A 16,210-nucleotide genomic window follows, 5' to 3' on the forward strand; every position below is an offset into this window, starting at 1 on the left:
TGCTGTATTACATGAAAGGAATGTAAAAATAGATACAATTTATCAATGAGCACTACTTTTTAAAAAGTATCCATAACGTAATGCAGGGTCGTGAAGAGGCTGTTTACTCAGTGAATGTGCTCTATTTATAGGATCATGAAGAATTTCAAGTATCGTTGTAAATTACATAACTATATACATGTACAGACAGGCCCAAAAAAATTCTCTCTTTACAAAACTTGGTGTAAAAACAAAAAGACTGCGTCTTACAATTGTAAGTTTCTAGAGGCAGCATTCGGTCACGTGGTGAGATAGGAACTACAATGTTTCATTTTATGTATCATAAAGAGCGTTGCCTTAATTAAATGTTTTTCTTAAAAATCACCTATCTAATCCCTCAAAAATCACTTATCTATTCCCTTTAAAATCACTTTTCTACTCCTTTAAAAATCACTTATCTATTTCCCTAAAGGGGGATACATGTAAGTGTGGAGGATGTACATGTAGTATATATGTACACGTATATAGAAAGAAATTTCAAATGAGACCAAGACGCATCGAGTCTCACGTCTGAAGAAAAATGCAGTCCTTTATCGTTGGTAAAATGTGACAGATTTAGGGACCTTGTGACGATTTATTGCGTTCATTTCCACAGAAGCAGCTGTTGATGTGACACCAGTTGTAAATATTTACACGGTCATGTCCTCCATGTGGACCTCACTTTTATTGATTACTGTCACCAATATTGGTCCACCGGAATTATTCCTAATATTTTTATCAAGCATTAACAGAAAATTAGTTATCAGTTGGTATCTTTTTTATTCGTTTCTTTGCACTCTCAACTTTGTGTTATTTAAGTAAAATCCTGGTCGTAGTTGTCTATGTAGGGGTTAGGGCACTTGGAGTTTGCAACCATATTGGGGGGGGGGGGGGGATTTGAGTCCCCATTCCGGGACCGCGTCATACCTAAGACGTCTAATATTCGTCACGTGACTAGCATTAGAAACTGAAAGTCACGAGTCCTTTAAAGCGGATGCTGAACATGCAATATCCATAAAGCTGATGACGTTTTGATATGAGAATGTTTCGAACATCACATAACACTACACGTGCCCTTATTGTGAATGAACTGTGACTGACCATGAGTGAAAAGACTCGGAATATCAAATCCCCATACTACTGTAGATGTGCAAAAAGGTTTTGAAATTTTGATTTTTCACGTTTGAGGCCCAAAATGGGAGATCGAAAACGACATTTTCCTACAAAAACCTGGTTCTTAATAACCTGAACTCCTCTTACATTTTACGTAGTAGCCAACCCCTCTTTCGGAAGATGATTGGTTGTGTCCTGTAGATGTGCAATAAGCTTTCAGAATTTTCATTTTTACCCTAGGAACCAAATGGGGGTTGGAAAAGGACGTTTTTCATCGTCTGTGTTATGCATGCAGTAGCCAAAGCATTTATGGGAGATAATTTGTTGGTTGGTGTCCATTATATGTACACTGAATTTCCGGAATTTATCTTTCATCTTGAGGTCACATGGTGTGGAAAAACGGCGAACACAAACTTGGTGCTCAGTGCATTTTTGTCATGTGAAACAAGAATTTATTTGTTTTAAGGGTTAGGATCTCAAATATTTTAAAGATATTCAAATAATCGAAATATGATGAGGGTTGAGATGACCCCGGGTTACTTGTACATCAGAATACTCAATGCATCTTGATATATGCAGCAGGAATATATATAGCTTACGAGTCAGGACCTCACATTGTTAAGATATATTTCAACAATTATAAAATAGGGTTTTTAATGACCCCGGAGTACTTGTCCTACAGAAACCTCAACACAGTAAGAATATATATGGCTTAGAGTATATTTATAGGCAGATACTTGCGCGCGGATATCTTTGTCTAACATGTATGATAGCATTTAGCTTTTATTTACTTTCATTGAGTTATGGTCTAATATACTAGTATTCGACGCACGGATTGTCAGTGTGTGATATCTGTCAAGAATATTGTACCTACTATCTGTAGCAAGAAGACTTCACGGAGTTTTATTCGACAAGTATATCATCTTCAGCCGCCAAAGTATTATCATACCATAAAACACGCTTCAACACTCTAACCCTGTCTTGAATATTTTGTATGGCGTCCTAGTTTTCTGTCCTATTCAATTCTTAACAAATGCGTTCTGCATTAATATATCAAAGGCAGAAAATGTCAGACAATAGAATAATAATTTGAAATATTCATTTTATTCTTTACGATATTGAAACATAAACATTGAAGTGAAATAGTGTCTGATCTCTATACGTTGTTGTCATACGCGGTCGTTTTGCGGTAATTAGCACCATCCTCTACTTCCTGACCCTCACAGTGACCGGCGTCGATCCTAGGCTCTGACGACGAGATGTTTCCGTCTTCCGTTTGGCACTCCCTTCTGTCCTCCACTTCTTCCAGGGTCTGATAATTTTCATCATCCAGGCTTATGTTCTCAAACGACTCCGATCCAACACTTATTTTTCTACGACATCTAGCCTCGTCTTGGAAGCCTTCATTCACGTGACCGTTATTAGCTCGTTCTGATTGGTCTCCGTGGATTCTTGAAAGAGATGAGGTATTTCCCATTTCTGAATCTGATTTCCTTGATGCTTTCCTCTCAAGAATTTTCTGCCGTCTTCTATTCCAAAAGATAAAGAAAAATAAATTGAACATATTAATCTTCAGAGTTTTTTTTAATTATATTTTTTTTTCGGTATAATTTTCAATTTTTTTTTTTAATGTTTGTAAATAATAATATATGACTAGTAGAAAAAGAATACCATGGAAACTTTGTTTTTTCCACTAATATGTAGCAGTATATTGTAACTTTTAATACTAAAATGCTCTCCACGTGATCCATATACTAATCTTACTATCATCTGAGAATAAAAAGTGGATCTTGTCATGAAATTATTCCATGAAAGTCAAATTAATATAAAATCAGATATATAAGGGTTAAAGTGGCCTTTTTGCGAAAATTTTTCGATAATGGACAACAGGTGGTAAAATATAGAACACCTGTAAAATATACCAAACTCTACACGTAGCTATCACCGTGACACAAACAAAACCATGATATTGACCAGTGGTCTATTCGTGTCATTTATACGAGAGTATCATTAGCACTGGGTCATGTCCGTCGTCAGAGGTCACATATTTCTCAGATGCCGGTCAGTTTAGGTATTTTACCTCCGTGTACAGTAGATAGAGATAAAGAGGGCGCAGAAAGCGGTCACTATCGCACCAATTCCAACGATTATGTAGCTGACCATCTTATCTGAAATAAAATGATGTTAAATTTGTGGTTTAAGTACGAGTTACTATAGTATTTTACTTCCATATGGTGTCCCAAGACTTTGATTTTAGTTTTACTCGTAAATTTAAACGTTGTTTTCAGAACTGAATATTACATTCTTTATTAAAGTCATCATTTACAATATATATAATTTCAATGTTATTTATTACAATTGTTTTGATTGGACAAAAGTAAAGTTGAGTGAGAATTTACACATCAATGCATCTGAAAACGCGATGTATTCATACGCACCTGAAAACAAATGACGTTATAAACGGAAACTCAGCGAGGAAACTATTGAAATTTTTGATACAGGGAACAAATTGGAATTATAATAACCAAACATTCTTTTTGAAGAATTCATCGAGGCGTAACTATTCACAAACTTAACATAAAAGTGCTTCGTACTTTTGTTCAGTTTGTGAGTGAAATGTCCAAAGTACAAAAATATAATGTTTGGTGAAGAAATTATATACAATTAATTTTAAAAAGGTGACTGTTTGTAACATATTTACCTGTCTCGTCAGCAGGATTATTTTGTGTTTCTATGGCAACGTCCTTGCTCTGTAACCTAGACCTCTTTGGGTGGTGCCCCCTGTTATGATTTTTATTAATTGCTATTCCATATGGATTCGGAATTTTTGGGGCCGCAGTTGTCCTTCTGTTTCTTCCCATAAAATGAACCTGGTGGGCGTTCTGTCTTCTCTTTTGGGAGGGTGGATTCTGGTTTCTGGACCACGCAGGCGGGGGACCACTAGTTGTAGAGGGAGATAGCATACCCGGTGTGCCAGCCAAAAATCTCGGGTGCGGAAAAGAGGGAGCCCCCCAGTTTGTTGGTCTTCCCCAGTTCATGGGCCCCGAATTCATAACTGAGGGTTGCATACCCCAGTTATTACCCTGCATTGACTGCGCTCCTTCAAAAACAGGAGGGGCGGGAATTCTCGGGGACTGTTGAAATTGGGAATTTAGTCCCCCTAATGGAGAATGTGGGCCAAACGGATGTGGCATTCCTCTGAAATGTTGGTTCATATTGTTTGGTGACGGAGTAGGATCCCCGGGCATTCGGACTGCTCCGCATTCCATTGCTATCTCGCTTGGAATACCTATCCCAGCGGATGGAACTACAAAATCGCACACACAAACATACTTGTAAAAGATCTTAGTCATTGCATTGTTAGAAAATGTGGGTAATGAGCCACTTAATCGGTATGCTTGTGACCTAATATACCGGGTACAATAATATGCAATCTACAATCATTATTAGTAATTAGTGCTCACCAAGTAATTTGGATACAAATCCACTTCTTCCTGAATCTGCATCTTTAAAAGTGATTCTGATATCACCCTTGTACAGGTAGTTGTTGAGGGACCGTCTCCCGCACACCTCTGTCTTTTTCTCCAAGTTCGTTTCATTGGGGCTCAATTTGCTCTCAAACAGGACGAAGCTGTCGGGACACGTGTTATTAATGCCTGCTTGAATGTCCGTATGGACATATTGAGCCATGATTCGGTTATCATAGCGGCCTTTCAAAATGCACTCGCATGTTTTGGATGGAGGCGATTCTGCTTGGAAAAAGCTGGGTGACATGATGTAAACTTCCGGTTCTCGAACGACCGTTTTGACGTCATTGCATATGTTAAAGGAGGACCACGCTGCAAGCAATAAGAGACATGCTCAATTATTGCATTATCGTAATTGTTGATTTTAAAAACTACAATTTCAATTTTAAAGCTGTTTCAATTAATCATGTTATGCCTCGTGATCATGCATGCCTATTACTATAGGAACACAAAGAACTAAGTTTACTTAAGACAGAAGCTTAAGTTGTCCCTGTTTAAAATGAATGTCCGCTAGAGACTTAAAAAGCATTTTCAATGAAGTTCATTTATGGAAAAGGGACATGTGAAATCGTAAAATGTTTGTTTTTATGTGGAAAAAAAGGCTGTTTTTATCTATTTAAAAGAATTTGAATAAAGGCAATCCACGATCTAAAAGATGACTAGTGCATTTCAAATCATATGCCGCTGACGTAACAAAACAATGTATACGTTCTTAAATAGTACATCGCTGTTTCTGTTCCATATAAAATTATGAGAAATATTTTACATTTTTGCGTATTTTGAATGAAAATTTGACAAAATGACTACAATGACGTATCTATGACGTCATGATGTAAAACTATTATGACTATAATTAGGTCTTACTTATAATTATAAATATTTAATTACGATGCACTTTATATATATATTCAACTATACCAAAGAGTGAAATTCGTCAAATTTAGATGGCTAATTAATGTCCCACGTGAACTCTGTCTTTTGATAGCAAACGTTTTTGTAACTTACGATTTATGCATTCGTACTCTACATGCACGAAATTACTGGTGACTTTACACCCTGGCAGGAGTTTCCCTGTGGTTCTGACCATGCATTTAATTTGTCCATCACAGAACGGTGTGATTTCCTGATCCTTATAGTCCACTACGTCACAATTCTGATCAGGGGCGGAACATGTGTAAATACCGCCATTACCATACACTAGTTTTGTAATCAAAATGGTGGTCCCTGGGCGATCCACGCAAGATAAACTTCCGGACAAGAAAATTCCGGGATGGCCCGGTGCGAGTTTTGAAAATGGCATTTGTCCTAGCGTACTAGCGGTGCCAGTATTTTGGCCGTTAACGTGGGAAGCCCCGCCTAGACTGGCGGCGGTATTGGGTAGCCCGGATGCTGTTGCTGCGGCCGTGTCTTGTGCCGACTGTCCTCCCGCGCCCGGCACTGCTGCCAGTGGAGATGTCCCTGGCGATAAGTTTGAGGACGGTACGCCCGGGATACCCGAGACCCTGGGGATGCCTGCGACTATTCCGTGTTGTACAGTTCCATATCCACCTAACCCCATCCCTAGTTCCTCAGACGAACCAGACATGTCTGCACTGTTTAGTCCGTTAATGTCGCCATTGATACCGATGCCGCCATATCCGGAATTTATCCCCCTACCAAGTCCGCCATTGTAACTCACACAAGTGAATTTCGTCACCGCCGCTGAAAGCATTTTCCACACGTATTGAAAAATTTACACATACTGACAATTTATCATGTTAAACTTATGATAATTCAGTAAGCAGAACAAAGTTTTCTCTTACTGAGTACAGTAATAAAAAGAAAATATCTCAATAAAATACTGATATTTAAAAAATGCTTTAAAAATAGATAAAAATTATACTAAAAGAAGAAATTATACCAAAAGAAGCAGTACCTAACGATCTTTATTAATAATCATGCAATTACGCTCAAGATTTTCTCCTTACCTATTAAATGACCACACAAAATAAGATTCACCAAGAAAATGACCAATCGGACGTCGAACCCCATGTTGCCGACGGCCGAGATAGATTCTAATAAAATCGAACGAATCAGTGATATGTACCAAGCACGTTCCGCTTGATCTCAGAGTTGATGCATATTGATGGAGGGGGGATCGAAACACGTCTATTTTGTTTGAGGCTTTATTCATTGAAACACTACTACCGATCTTTTGTTAAGTTTATTTTCAAGCTGAAGGTGAAAATGAAAGTCAAATTATGATTTCCCGGGTAACAATTCCTTATATACTTCCGGTTAGAATTAAAAATTAGTACACTAAAGTTGTTATTGTTTAAATTTAACATCTACGTAACAGAGCTAACAATTTATTTTTTTTTACTTGCATGTCAGTTATGGAAATATTTGTCTTGCGTGATAAGTTTTTTATAATAAAAATATGTTTAAATGTTTATATTTTAAATCATTTTATTGGGTCACTCACCATGATGTTTTCCGACATATGGATGTAATGTTGTATACTCCATATCTATAGTTTTTACTACATTACGATTAGAAGCATTTCTTCACTATCTTCTCAAAAAAAAAGCACTGAAGAAGTGTCGGGGAGAAATATATCGGGTTCGGATTCGTAAATGTGCCAGAATAAATTGTATTGGGTTCGAATTCGAGTTCATACATACATGCATGTATATTTACATGTGTACATATATATTTGTACTTAATTTGTAACATAACAATGACATTCGTACCAATGCATTTCATTCCACGTGTTTTTCCTTTTGCGCGATTTTGAGTACAGTGCAAATACTTTTAGAATTACATTTATAGATCGATTCCTTTCAAAAATACCGCTCAAACATTGAATCTAGATAATGTATCATTACACTGCTCTGTTTTTAGAATAATCACAACGCTCCCAATGGACATTTTCCTCATATTCTCACAGTTTAAGCCCTAGTTGCACTGGACCATATTCTGACTCCAGGGTCGTGATATGATCAAGCATGAGTCGACACTACATTATGTTATATGAATAGTTAATTACATGTATAGCCAAATTGTAACCTTTATGTTCGCGAGATATTTCCTACATATCCTTATGTACAATTTAAACACCAATCGTAAGATCGTCAGGTCTCAGGAATATGATTTGAAATGAAATTTGAATTCCAATAAACCGTTTACACAAGTTTGTGCTGATCTGATAGAATGATTCTTGAGAGGAATTTTAAACATTCCACTTTTGCTATTTCCCTATCATATCCCTTAAATAGAACCATAGCCCTTCGGTTGATGATCATTCAATCCCCTTCACGTAAGGGTACTTCGCACAAGTTGAAATTGGTCGAGTGGTTCTGTGAGATAATTTTATTCAAAAAATAGTATACAAGTTGTAATATGCGGATTTTCTTGGAGTTAGATATTGTTGTCGTAGACAGATTCTTCCCCGTGATGATCCTGTCTCGCTATCTCTCGACTTTGACAATACTTAGAGTCGACCCTCAACTCCAACGTAGGAGGCGCCTCCTCCTCCTCCTCCTCCTCCTCTCGCCGCCTTCTTTTTCCTTCTTGTATCTCCTCTAGCGACAAGTAATTGTCGTCATCAGCCAGACTTAAATTCTCAAAAGATCCCGATCTAACACTGACCCTATCACCGGAAGCTGCGTCTTGTCCGTCAAACGCTTTATTCACGTGACCGCTAGTAATGACACGCTCCGAGGGGTGCACGTGATCTTCTGCAGACGATAGAGTGTAGACAGGGGTATCGTCGATACTAGACATGGAGTCCTCCATTCCAGCTTCTATCCTTTCTGAAGATTTTCTCTCTATAACCCTCCGTCTTCTAAATAAATAAAGATATAGAATTAACACTATGCTGTCGAAAACATAGCTAAGCTTCATGCCATGTTTAAAAAATACATTTCAATGCATTTGAAAACACAATCTACATCGGTTTCTTTGAGTACCTCCTCTGAAACTAACAAGTTAAACATGTATAAATGTTCATTTCATGCTACTTTTGTACATCTGAAGTTATTTCTACAAACCACGCAAGAATTCAGCGATATGTGGAGACATACCCCATGCGAGGGTTTAATGAAGAATCTAAATGTTTATGTAGTACATTGAGAACCCGATTCTAGAATCTTCCGGTTGAATGTGTGATGATTGAAAACGTTTTACGTGACTGATTGATATAACTGATCTCTCCTAAATTTAATGTCTGTCCAAAAATGTGTGACGCTAGATTACAAAAATAAAAATGTCACGTTTGGTTACAGCCGAACGGGATTCAAATCTCAAAATCCTGATTCTCATAATTAGACACTGGTTAAAAAAGACTATTAATGTCGTAACCAGCGTCACATAGCGACCAGTTTAGGGTGATTTTGGTTTCCAAAGACACCCAGAGCGCGCTGCTAGACGTCACTGATGAAATTATTTTGAATACGTATGATACACGATACATGTTCTTCTCGTCTCGAGTAGGTACGTGGATCTATGACAGATGAATGCTTGTGTGTACCATGTCAGATCTAAATGATGATTAGTGAGAAAGATGCACAAAAACATCTAATTGACGTCGATCACTTCCGCTTCAACTCTACATGTATAGCTAGCCTTCAGTTGACGAAACACCATACAATGTCCATGGGTATCAAGTAACCAGTCGTCAGTTTATTTTGATAATATTTACATTTCCAATGTTTTTTGTACTTGATATCTTTACAAATTGTGAGGAGAGCCATTTCCTCGAGATGTGTTGCAGTTGTAAACAATGCGCGTATGAATCTTGATAAATATAGTACGTATGCACTACAAAGCTTCACACCGGCTTTACTGTAGCGCTGATGTACCTCATGAAGCAGGACTGCGCGGAGCATTGTAGGTCATACTCTCATGTCTTTTCAAACATAGAATTTATTTCCTCAGATACATGTACATGTATATGTTTTGTAACCAGTCTACATTTGATTTACCTCCTTGTACAGTAGAGAGAGATGAACAGAGCACAGAAAGCGGTCAGCACAGCTCCTATTCCGCCGATGATATACCCGGCCATTCGTCCTACAGATATCAGAATCACAACAATTGTGAGAGTTATCATAGCTTGTGAATTTAAAATATATACTTATCAGAGCTAGTGAATTTACAAGATATATTTATCACTGCTAGTGAATTCATAAGACAAATATACCCGGTCATTCGTCCTACAGATATCAAATTCACAACAATGATGAGAGTTATCATAGCCAGTTGTTTATAAGATAGAGTTATCCTAGCCAGTTATTTATAAGATAGAGTTATCCTAGCCAGTTATTTATAAGATAGAGTTATCCTAGTCAGTTATTTATAAGATAGAGTTATCCTAGTCAGTTATTTATTAGTTAGAGTTATCCTAGTCAGTTATTTATAAGATAGTGTTATCCTAGCCAGTTATTTATAAGATAGAGTTATTGTAGCCAGTTATTTATAAGATAGAGTTATCCTAGCCAGTTATTTATAAGATAGAGTTATCCTAGCCAGTTATTTATACATTCTGGATCTTTCCTTACACGTGTAATTTTTGTCATATTTTATCGTCACTTTACATGTAATTTTGACTTATTCAAAGATGTCTCAAATACGTTTAATTAAATACATGTAAACGTAATACGAGATTGGTTCTTGAGATCCGTTGATATAGTATTACCTTATAAACTATCATGTGAAACTTACGACAATTGAAAGCAACAATACCTGAAGCATCCACCCCGTTGTGTGTTTCTATGACGACGTCCTTGCTCTGTATCCTTGACCTTTTCGGCTGCAGATGAAGCTTCCTGGTCGCTGTCATTAGCGGCGGTCTACTGTTGCTAGACGTTGGTGGTTTTTCGTTTCTGGCCCAAGCCGGGGGAGGCCCACCAGTGGTAGTGGCTGTTTGTGGACCGACAAAAAAATTCGGCATCTGAAACTGGGGCGGACCCCAATTCCTGGGACCTACCCAGTTCTGGGGACCCCGATTCATATTTGGAAACTGTGCTCCCCAATTGGTAGTCTGCATAGTCTGGGCTCCTTCGAAGACAGGAGGAGCGGGGATTCTCGGAGACTGTTGATATGGGGAATTCAACGTCCCTAATGGGGAATATGGACCAAACGCCCCCGGGAATGGCAATCCTCCTAAGTTGTTTACACTGTTGGGGGCTGGAGTTGGCTCCCCTGCCAGTCTTACGGGTCCACATTCCATGGCTATTTCTACTTGTACGCCCATGCCACCAATTGGAACTGTATAGAAAAATCAAGACGATGTAAACCGAAGTAAAAAAATTCTTAATTTCCACCATTTCGATTAACATGGAAAAGAGGGTTCCAGCTTGATAATTTCACAGCTGCTTCGTTCAAGAACATAAAATGACTCAAAATCTGGTCTAAGTTAAGAAAATATTTTAATGAGACCTTAAGCAAATAGTGTAAATGAACCTTATCAACATTTTTAAAGCTATCAACCTAAATTTCTTAGTTCACAAACATCTTGGATATTTTTTTCTCTGAATATATTTTTTCTATTCTGATAACACTCCTCGAAAACTGTTTGTTTAAAAAACTTGATTCAAACGCAGGCGTTAATACTGTCTCTTATGTTCACGGGTAGGCTTTACAGGATTTCAGGTACATACAGTTACAGGGAAAATTTCTGACAAAAATGGGGAGAATACATCTAGAGCAACCGGTCCTGTAGCCTAGTGTTTAGAGACTTCGAAAACAGGAGATCCGAGCTCGAATCTCGGTCAGTCGCCACACCAAGCCTGAGACATTTATCTGATATGTTGTCTGTTCCTTAGCGAAGCGGCCGAGATTAGAAGCAAAAGCCACTGTGACATTAAACATCACGATAATTAATGGCACGATAAAGAACTTTTGCTGCAGAATTTGTGGCACTTCACTTCACTACGCGAGTGAAAAATCATCGAATGGGACACAAAACAACTTACAAACGAAGGAACATCTAGAGAAGCTCGTTAAGATGTAGGATTAACCAATGCGATATGAACCAATGTTTAAAATATAGGGGGGGGGGTCCGATTTACGTAAAGAAAGAATTAGATCTGGATAAATTCATGTGGAAACTAGATTTTGATTATAATTCAATTGTCAATTGATACATTTTTTGTGATTTTAACAATCCAAAAATCCAAGAATATACAGCTGAACAGAATGAAATGGTTAGTCTAGTTTTCCAAACAAGTATTTTTATGTATGTATCAAATTATGCCCCAAGACAGGCTTCGAATTATTTAACCTTAATGTAGATTTTGAATGTAGAAACAAAATTGATCTTTGAAATTCTTTTTCTACTTTGCCTTACTCGTTTAGACATAGGGTCACACCATCACTACATAGGACTACAGGTACTCAAACTAATAGTTTATACAGTAATAAAATCAGTCTAGTCAGTATGTACCCACCAAGTAATTTCGAAACAAATCCGCTTCTTTTTCCGGAATCATCGCCCCTGAAGGTGATTCTGAGATCGCCCCTGTACAGGTAGTTATTGAGAGAGCGTCTCCCGCACACCTCGGTCTTTTTCTCTAAGTCAGTCTGATTAGGGCTCAGCTTGCTTTCAAACAAGACAAAACTCTTTGGACAGGAATGGTTTGCCGCCTCATGTATGTCTGTATGGACGTATTGAGCCATGATGCGGTTATCATAGCGGCCTTTTAAGATGCACTCGCATGTTTTAGATGGCGGAGATGCTGTCCGGAAGAAGCTGGGAGACATGACGTAAACTTCCGGTTCTCGAACAACAGTTTTGATGTCATTGCATATGTTAAAAGAAGACCAAGCTATACGTAATTAAATGAAAACGTAAATCAGTAAATGTGTTGCAATTTGCAGACAAATATGCGTTAAGCAAAACCTTTGCCTTTAAGACTTAAACTTGTTTACTAGAGAAATACTGACTGTATAATATAGTAAAAAATGCTAATAATGAGTCCATGCTTATTGCGAGCTGATAGTCATTCCACTATGAAAGGAAAATAACAAACATATATTTGATATAACGAAGTTTGATTATAACGAACTGTTTTGCTGGCCCTACCAATTCACAAGAACCGTGGTTTACTGTATAAGAATTATGCTCATACTTACGATAAATACATTCATATTCCACGTGAACAAAATTGCTAGTTGCCTGACAAGGAGGCAACAGTTTCCCCGTGGTTCTAATGACACACGTGACTCGTCCGTCACAGAACGGTGTGATTTCCTGATCCTGATAGTCCACTACGTCACAATCCTGATCAGGGGCGGAACATGTGCAAATACCGCCATTACCATACACTAGTTTTGTAATCAAAATGGTGGTCTGTGGACGATCCGCGCAAGAAAGGCTCCCTGACAGAACCACTCCAGGATTTCCAGGAGGCAGTCCCTGAAATGGCAATTGACCCGGTATCCCACCCACGCTCGAGCCCTGTCCAGTAATATGGGAAGCACCCCCCAGGCTGGCCGCGCTGTTCGGTAGACCAGAAGCCGTTCTCCCCGCAATCTGTGCAGACAGTCCTCCGACTCCTGGCGCTGCGAGAGGGGATGTTCCAGGTGACATCATTGGAGCAGGTGCGCCCATCCGTGCGCCCATCCGTGCACCCATCAGTGGTGCAATTCCATGCTGGATTGCTCCGTATCCAGCGAACCCCATCCCTAGTTCTTCAGATGAGGCCGAGTTACTGTTGATTCCATCAAACTCCCAATCCATACCCATAACACTGCCATACCCACCTACCCTGCCACCAATGCCGCCACTGTAACTCACGCATGCGTATTTCGTCACAGCTTCGTAAAACATAAAAACAGATGCTCAATCATGGTTTGATCTCAACAGTAATAAAAAGATGAAACTTTAGATAAAATATCAACATCCCAGTGAGTACTGTTTTTCTTGAGGTCATACGTGACGTGAAATTATTGAGAAACATTGCGTATGTCCTTTTTAAAACAATATCATTTCACGAATTTCCGTTGTCTTCCGTTGAAAACACTTAATTTGTCATAAGAATAAATCTTACCGGTAACATAGTAATAAGATACAATATTTTTTCAGGAAAATGAAGGAAAACAGTCTTACCGGCAACATAGTAAAAAGATACAATATTTCCCAGGAAAATGACCAGTCGAGCATCGACCTGCATGTTTCATGCAAATCTACATGTAACTAAACACATGCTGGCAGTTTGTAGTAGTAGATCAACATGAAACTTTATAAAAAATCAACTATTAATCCACGAATTTAACGCTTCATCTCAAGTTTGATGCATATTGATGGACCGGTGAAGACTACACGACACAACCTTTAACCTTCTAGTTTCACTTCTTCTCGTTTCCAACGTTTATTTTGCGACAGCTCATGGACAAAACCAATGAGACGTATCCGATTCTACAAAAGTGTTATTGTGCAGTAATCAAAACAGATGCACTTAGTCGTCAATGTTTGTCAATTTTGTCGCCTGGGGTGGTGTGACATCGGAACTTTTTTTTTTTTTTAATTTATGTGTTTTTGCTGGTGGTCTCCAATGACTGGTGACGTAACAGGCTATTTTTTGCAAAGTTAATTACCCTCAAATGATGGACAAGTGTCTGGTCTATGACACAGCTGATTAGATACGAGGCCCTACGATACCGTAGTGGTGTTACCAGAACTTGCACATTAATGACAAGAAATATTTATTTGTGATAAATAGTCTAGCTGTCATGTTGTCACCTAAAATTCAATTCAATGAAAATTGATCTATATTATCTATTTCAGAAATAACACCAGCATTCAATTATTTCAAACACTTTTTAACCTTAAAGCAAGCACATGAATATGTAATTTTGGTGATTAAATAATTATTGTCTTGTAAGCCAATAATTCTTCCTTATATATTTCTCTACTCTAAAAGCGGTTATCTAACGTAGTTTCATTAGGTTTCTCTTTTTTTGTACAAAATAAATGTTTCTATCAATATCTTTCCTATTTGCCATTGAGAGATTTTGAGGGGGAAATGGTTGTCACCACTTTCACAGCTAATGCTCCCAAACTTCCGCCAGAGTCCGTTTGCTCACGTAGATGACGTAACGAAGCCTCGACGGGGAGTTTGCTATTGCTCCTCTAAGGAATGAAAGCCTAATATCCAACACCCCAACCCCCCTGCTTATGTTGCACGTCTTTTATTCCTTAGATTTACATTTTGAAATTTAATTCATTTTTTAAACTTAAGTTGTTCTTTTTATTTATATTTTATTACTGACAAAATCTTAACAAACGTAAATATTCCAATATTAGGGGAGTAGAGTAACTACATGTAAGGTATTTATGCTAAGTAAAGAAAATCACTGCATGCCACAGTTTAAAACGATAATGACAAACAATTAAACTATTGACAAAATCTAGGTAAACACGTAAATGGTCCAACAGTACGATACTGCATGCAGGGCACCGAACACACAAGTTGTTAATAATTCTTAAAAACAATTTCAACAGGGAGGGGTGAACTTTTATGATGATAAATCTATATTTATAATAGAAAGACTTGCTCACACGTCAGTAGTGACAGCATCAAAACGGGCAGTAAATTTTGAAAAAGCTTTGATTTATAGAAGTATTTGTCCACCGGTGTGTCTTAAAAGGGAATTTTGTGATTTGTGGAGGAATTCACTCAGCTGGCATCTCAGCAGCGGGTGAAGTAGACGAGAAGTTTAGACAAGCAGTTAAAAACTATTTATAGATGGGAGGGGGAATAAATCTAAAAGCAAGCGATGAGCACATCTGATAAACTATAAAACCATGAGATTCCTCTTCTGGAAAATCAGTGAAGTGATTAGCAATGATGAAAAACTGACCAATTGAGAGAAAGAGAGAAACTGGAGAGAGAGAGAGAGAGAGAGAGAGAGAGAGAGAGAGAGAGAGAGAGAGAGAGAGAGAGAGAGAAAATTCCTTATTGACAATATCTTCGTAGTGTTTGGTGATCAGACGAAGATATTGTCAATAAGTATGGATTAACAGGGGCGGATCCAGAAATTGTGGTTATGGGGGGGCACCACTTTATGAGGCAGTGGGTCCTAGGTGAAGCCCTGGTGGGGGTTCAGGGGGCGAAGCCCCCGGAAGCTCCTGGATTTTACAGATTTTATGGGACTTGAAATATTTCTCCTATTAAGTCATTTGTACTATTTTCTATCATTTTAATAAGGCGAAATTAATAAAATAACCCAAATTTTAAGGGTTTTTGGAAAAAAAATTAAGTTCTCCCTATAAAGTAATTCAAGAAATCAAAGGATTTTGTCATTTATTTGTCCGGGAGTGGAAGAAATTATTGTTTCTTTTATCGTTTTGTACATTTTCCGAAACAAGATGCCGCGATTTACCTCAAATTTGAAACTTTTAGGGGGGCGCGCTGGCTGCGCCCCCTCTAAATCCGCTACTGATTAACAATGCTAATTTTCATCATATGTCGATTCGATACATCCCTGTGAACTCGAAATAAAATACACCACAGAGTCGTCCACTCCTGCTTCATACTTAGATATTTTGTTGAAATTAGATGTTACAG

General features: G+C 38.1%; 2 protein-coding genes across 2 annotated transcripts; both read right to left on the minus strand.

Moving 5' to 3' along the window:
* Positions 1-2,215: 2,215 nt before the first annotated feature.
* Positions 2,216-6,872, minus strand: LOC125676594 (uncharacterized). The gene is made up of 6 exons (XM_056160331.1): positions 6,626-6,872; positions 5,664-6,359; positions 4,596-4,970; positions 3,833-4,438; positions 3,212-3,299; positions 2,216-2,660 (listed from the first exon to the last, which is right to left on the minus strand). The coding sequence occupies exons 1-6, from the start codon at positions 6,687-6,689 to the stop codon at positions 2,288-2,290; spliced, it is 2,202 nt and encodes a 733-aa protein (XP_056016306.1). The 5' UTR covers positions 6,690-6,872; the 3' UTR covers positions 2,216-2,287.
* Positions 6,873-7,991: 1,119 nt separating this feature from the next.
* On the minus strand, positions 7,992-14,104 carry LOC125676593 (uncharacterized). The gene is made up of 6 exons (XM_056160332.1): positions 13,750-14,104; positions 12,774-13,457; positions 12,089-12,466; positions 10,383-10,907; positions 9,623-9,710; positions 7,992-8,484 (listed from the first exon to the last, which is right to left on the minus strand). Exons 1-6 carry the CDS (start codon positions 13,811-13,813, stop codon positions 8,058-8,060), a joined length of 2,166 nt encoding a protein of 721 aa, XP_056016307.1. The 5' UTR covers positions 13,814-14,104; the 3' UTR covers positions 7,992-8,057.
* Positions 14,105-16,210: the final 2,106 nt, after the last annotated feature.

This window comes from Ostrea edulis, chromosome 3, assembly GCF_947568905.1.
Source record: "Ostrea edulis chromosome 3, xbOstEdul1.1, whole genome shotgun sequence".
NCBI classification, from domain to species: Eukaryota; Metazoa; Mollusca; class Bivalvia; order Ostreida; family Ostreidae; genus Ostrea; species Ostrea edulis.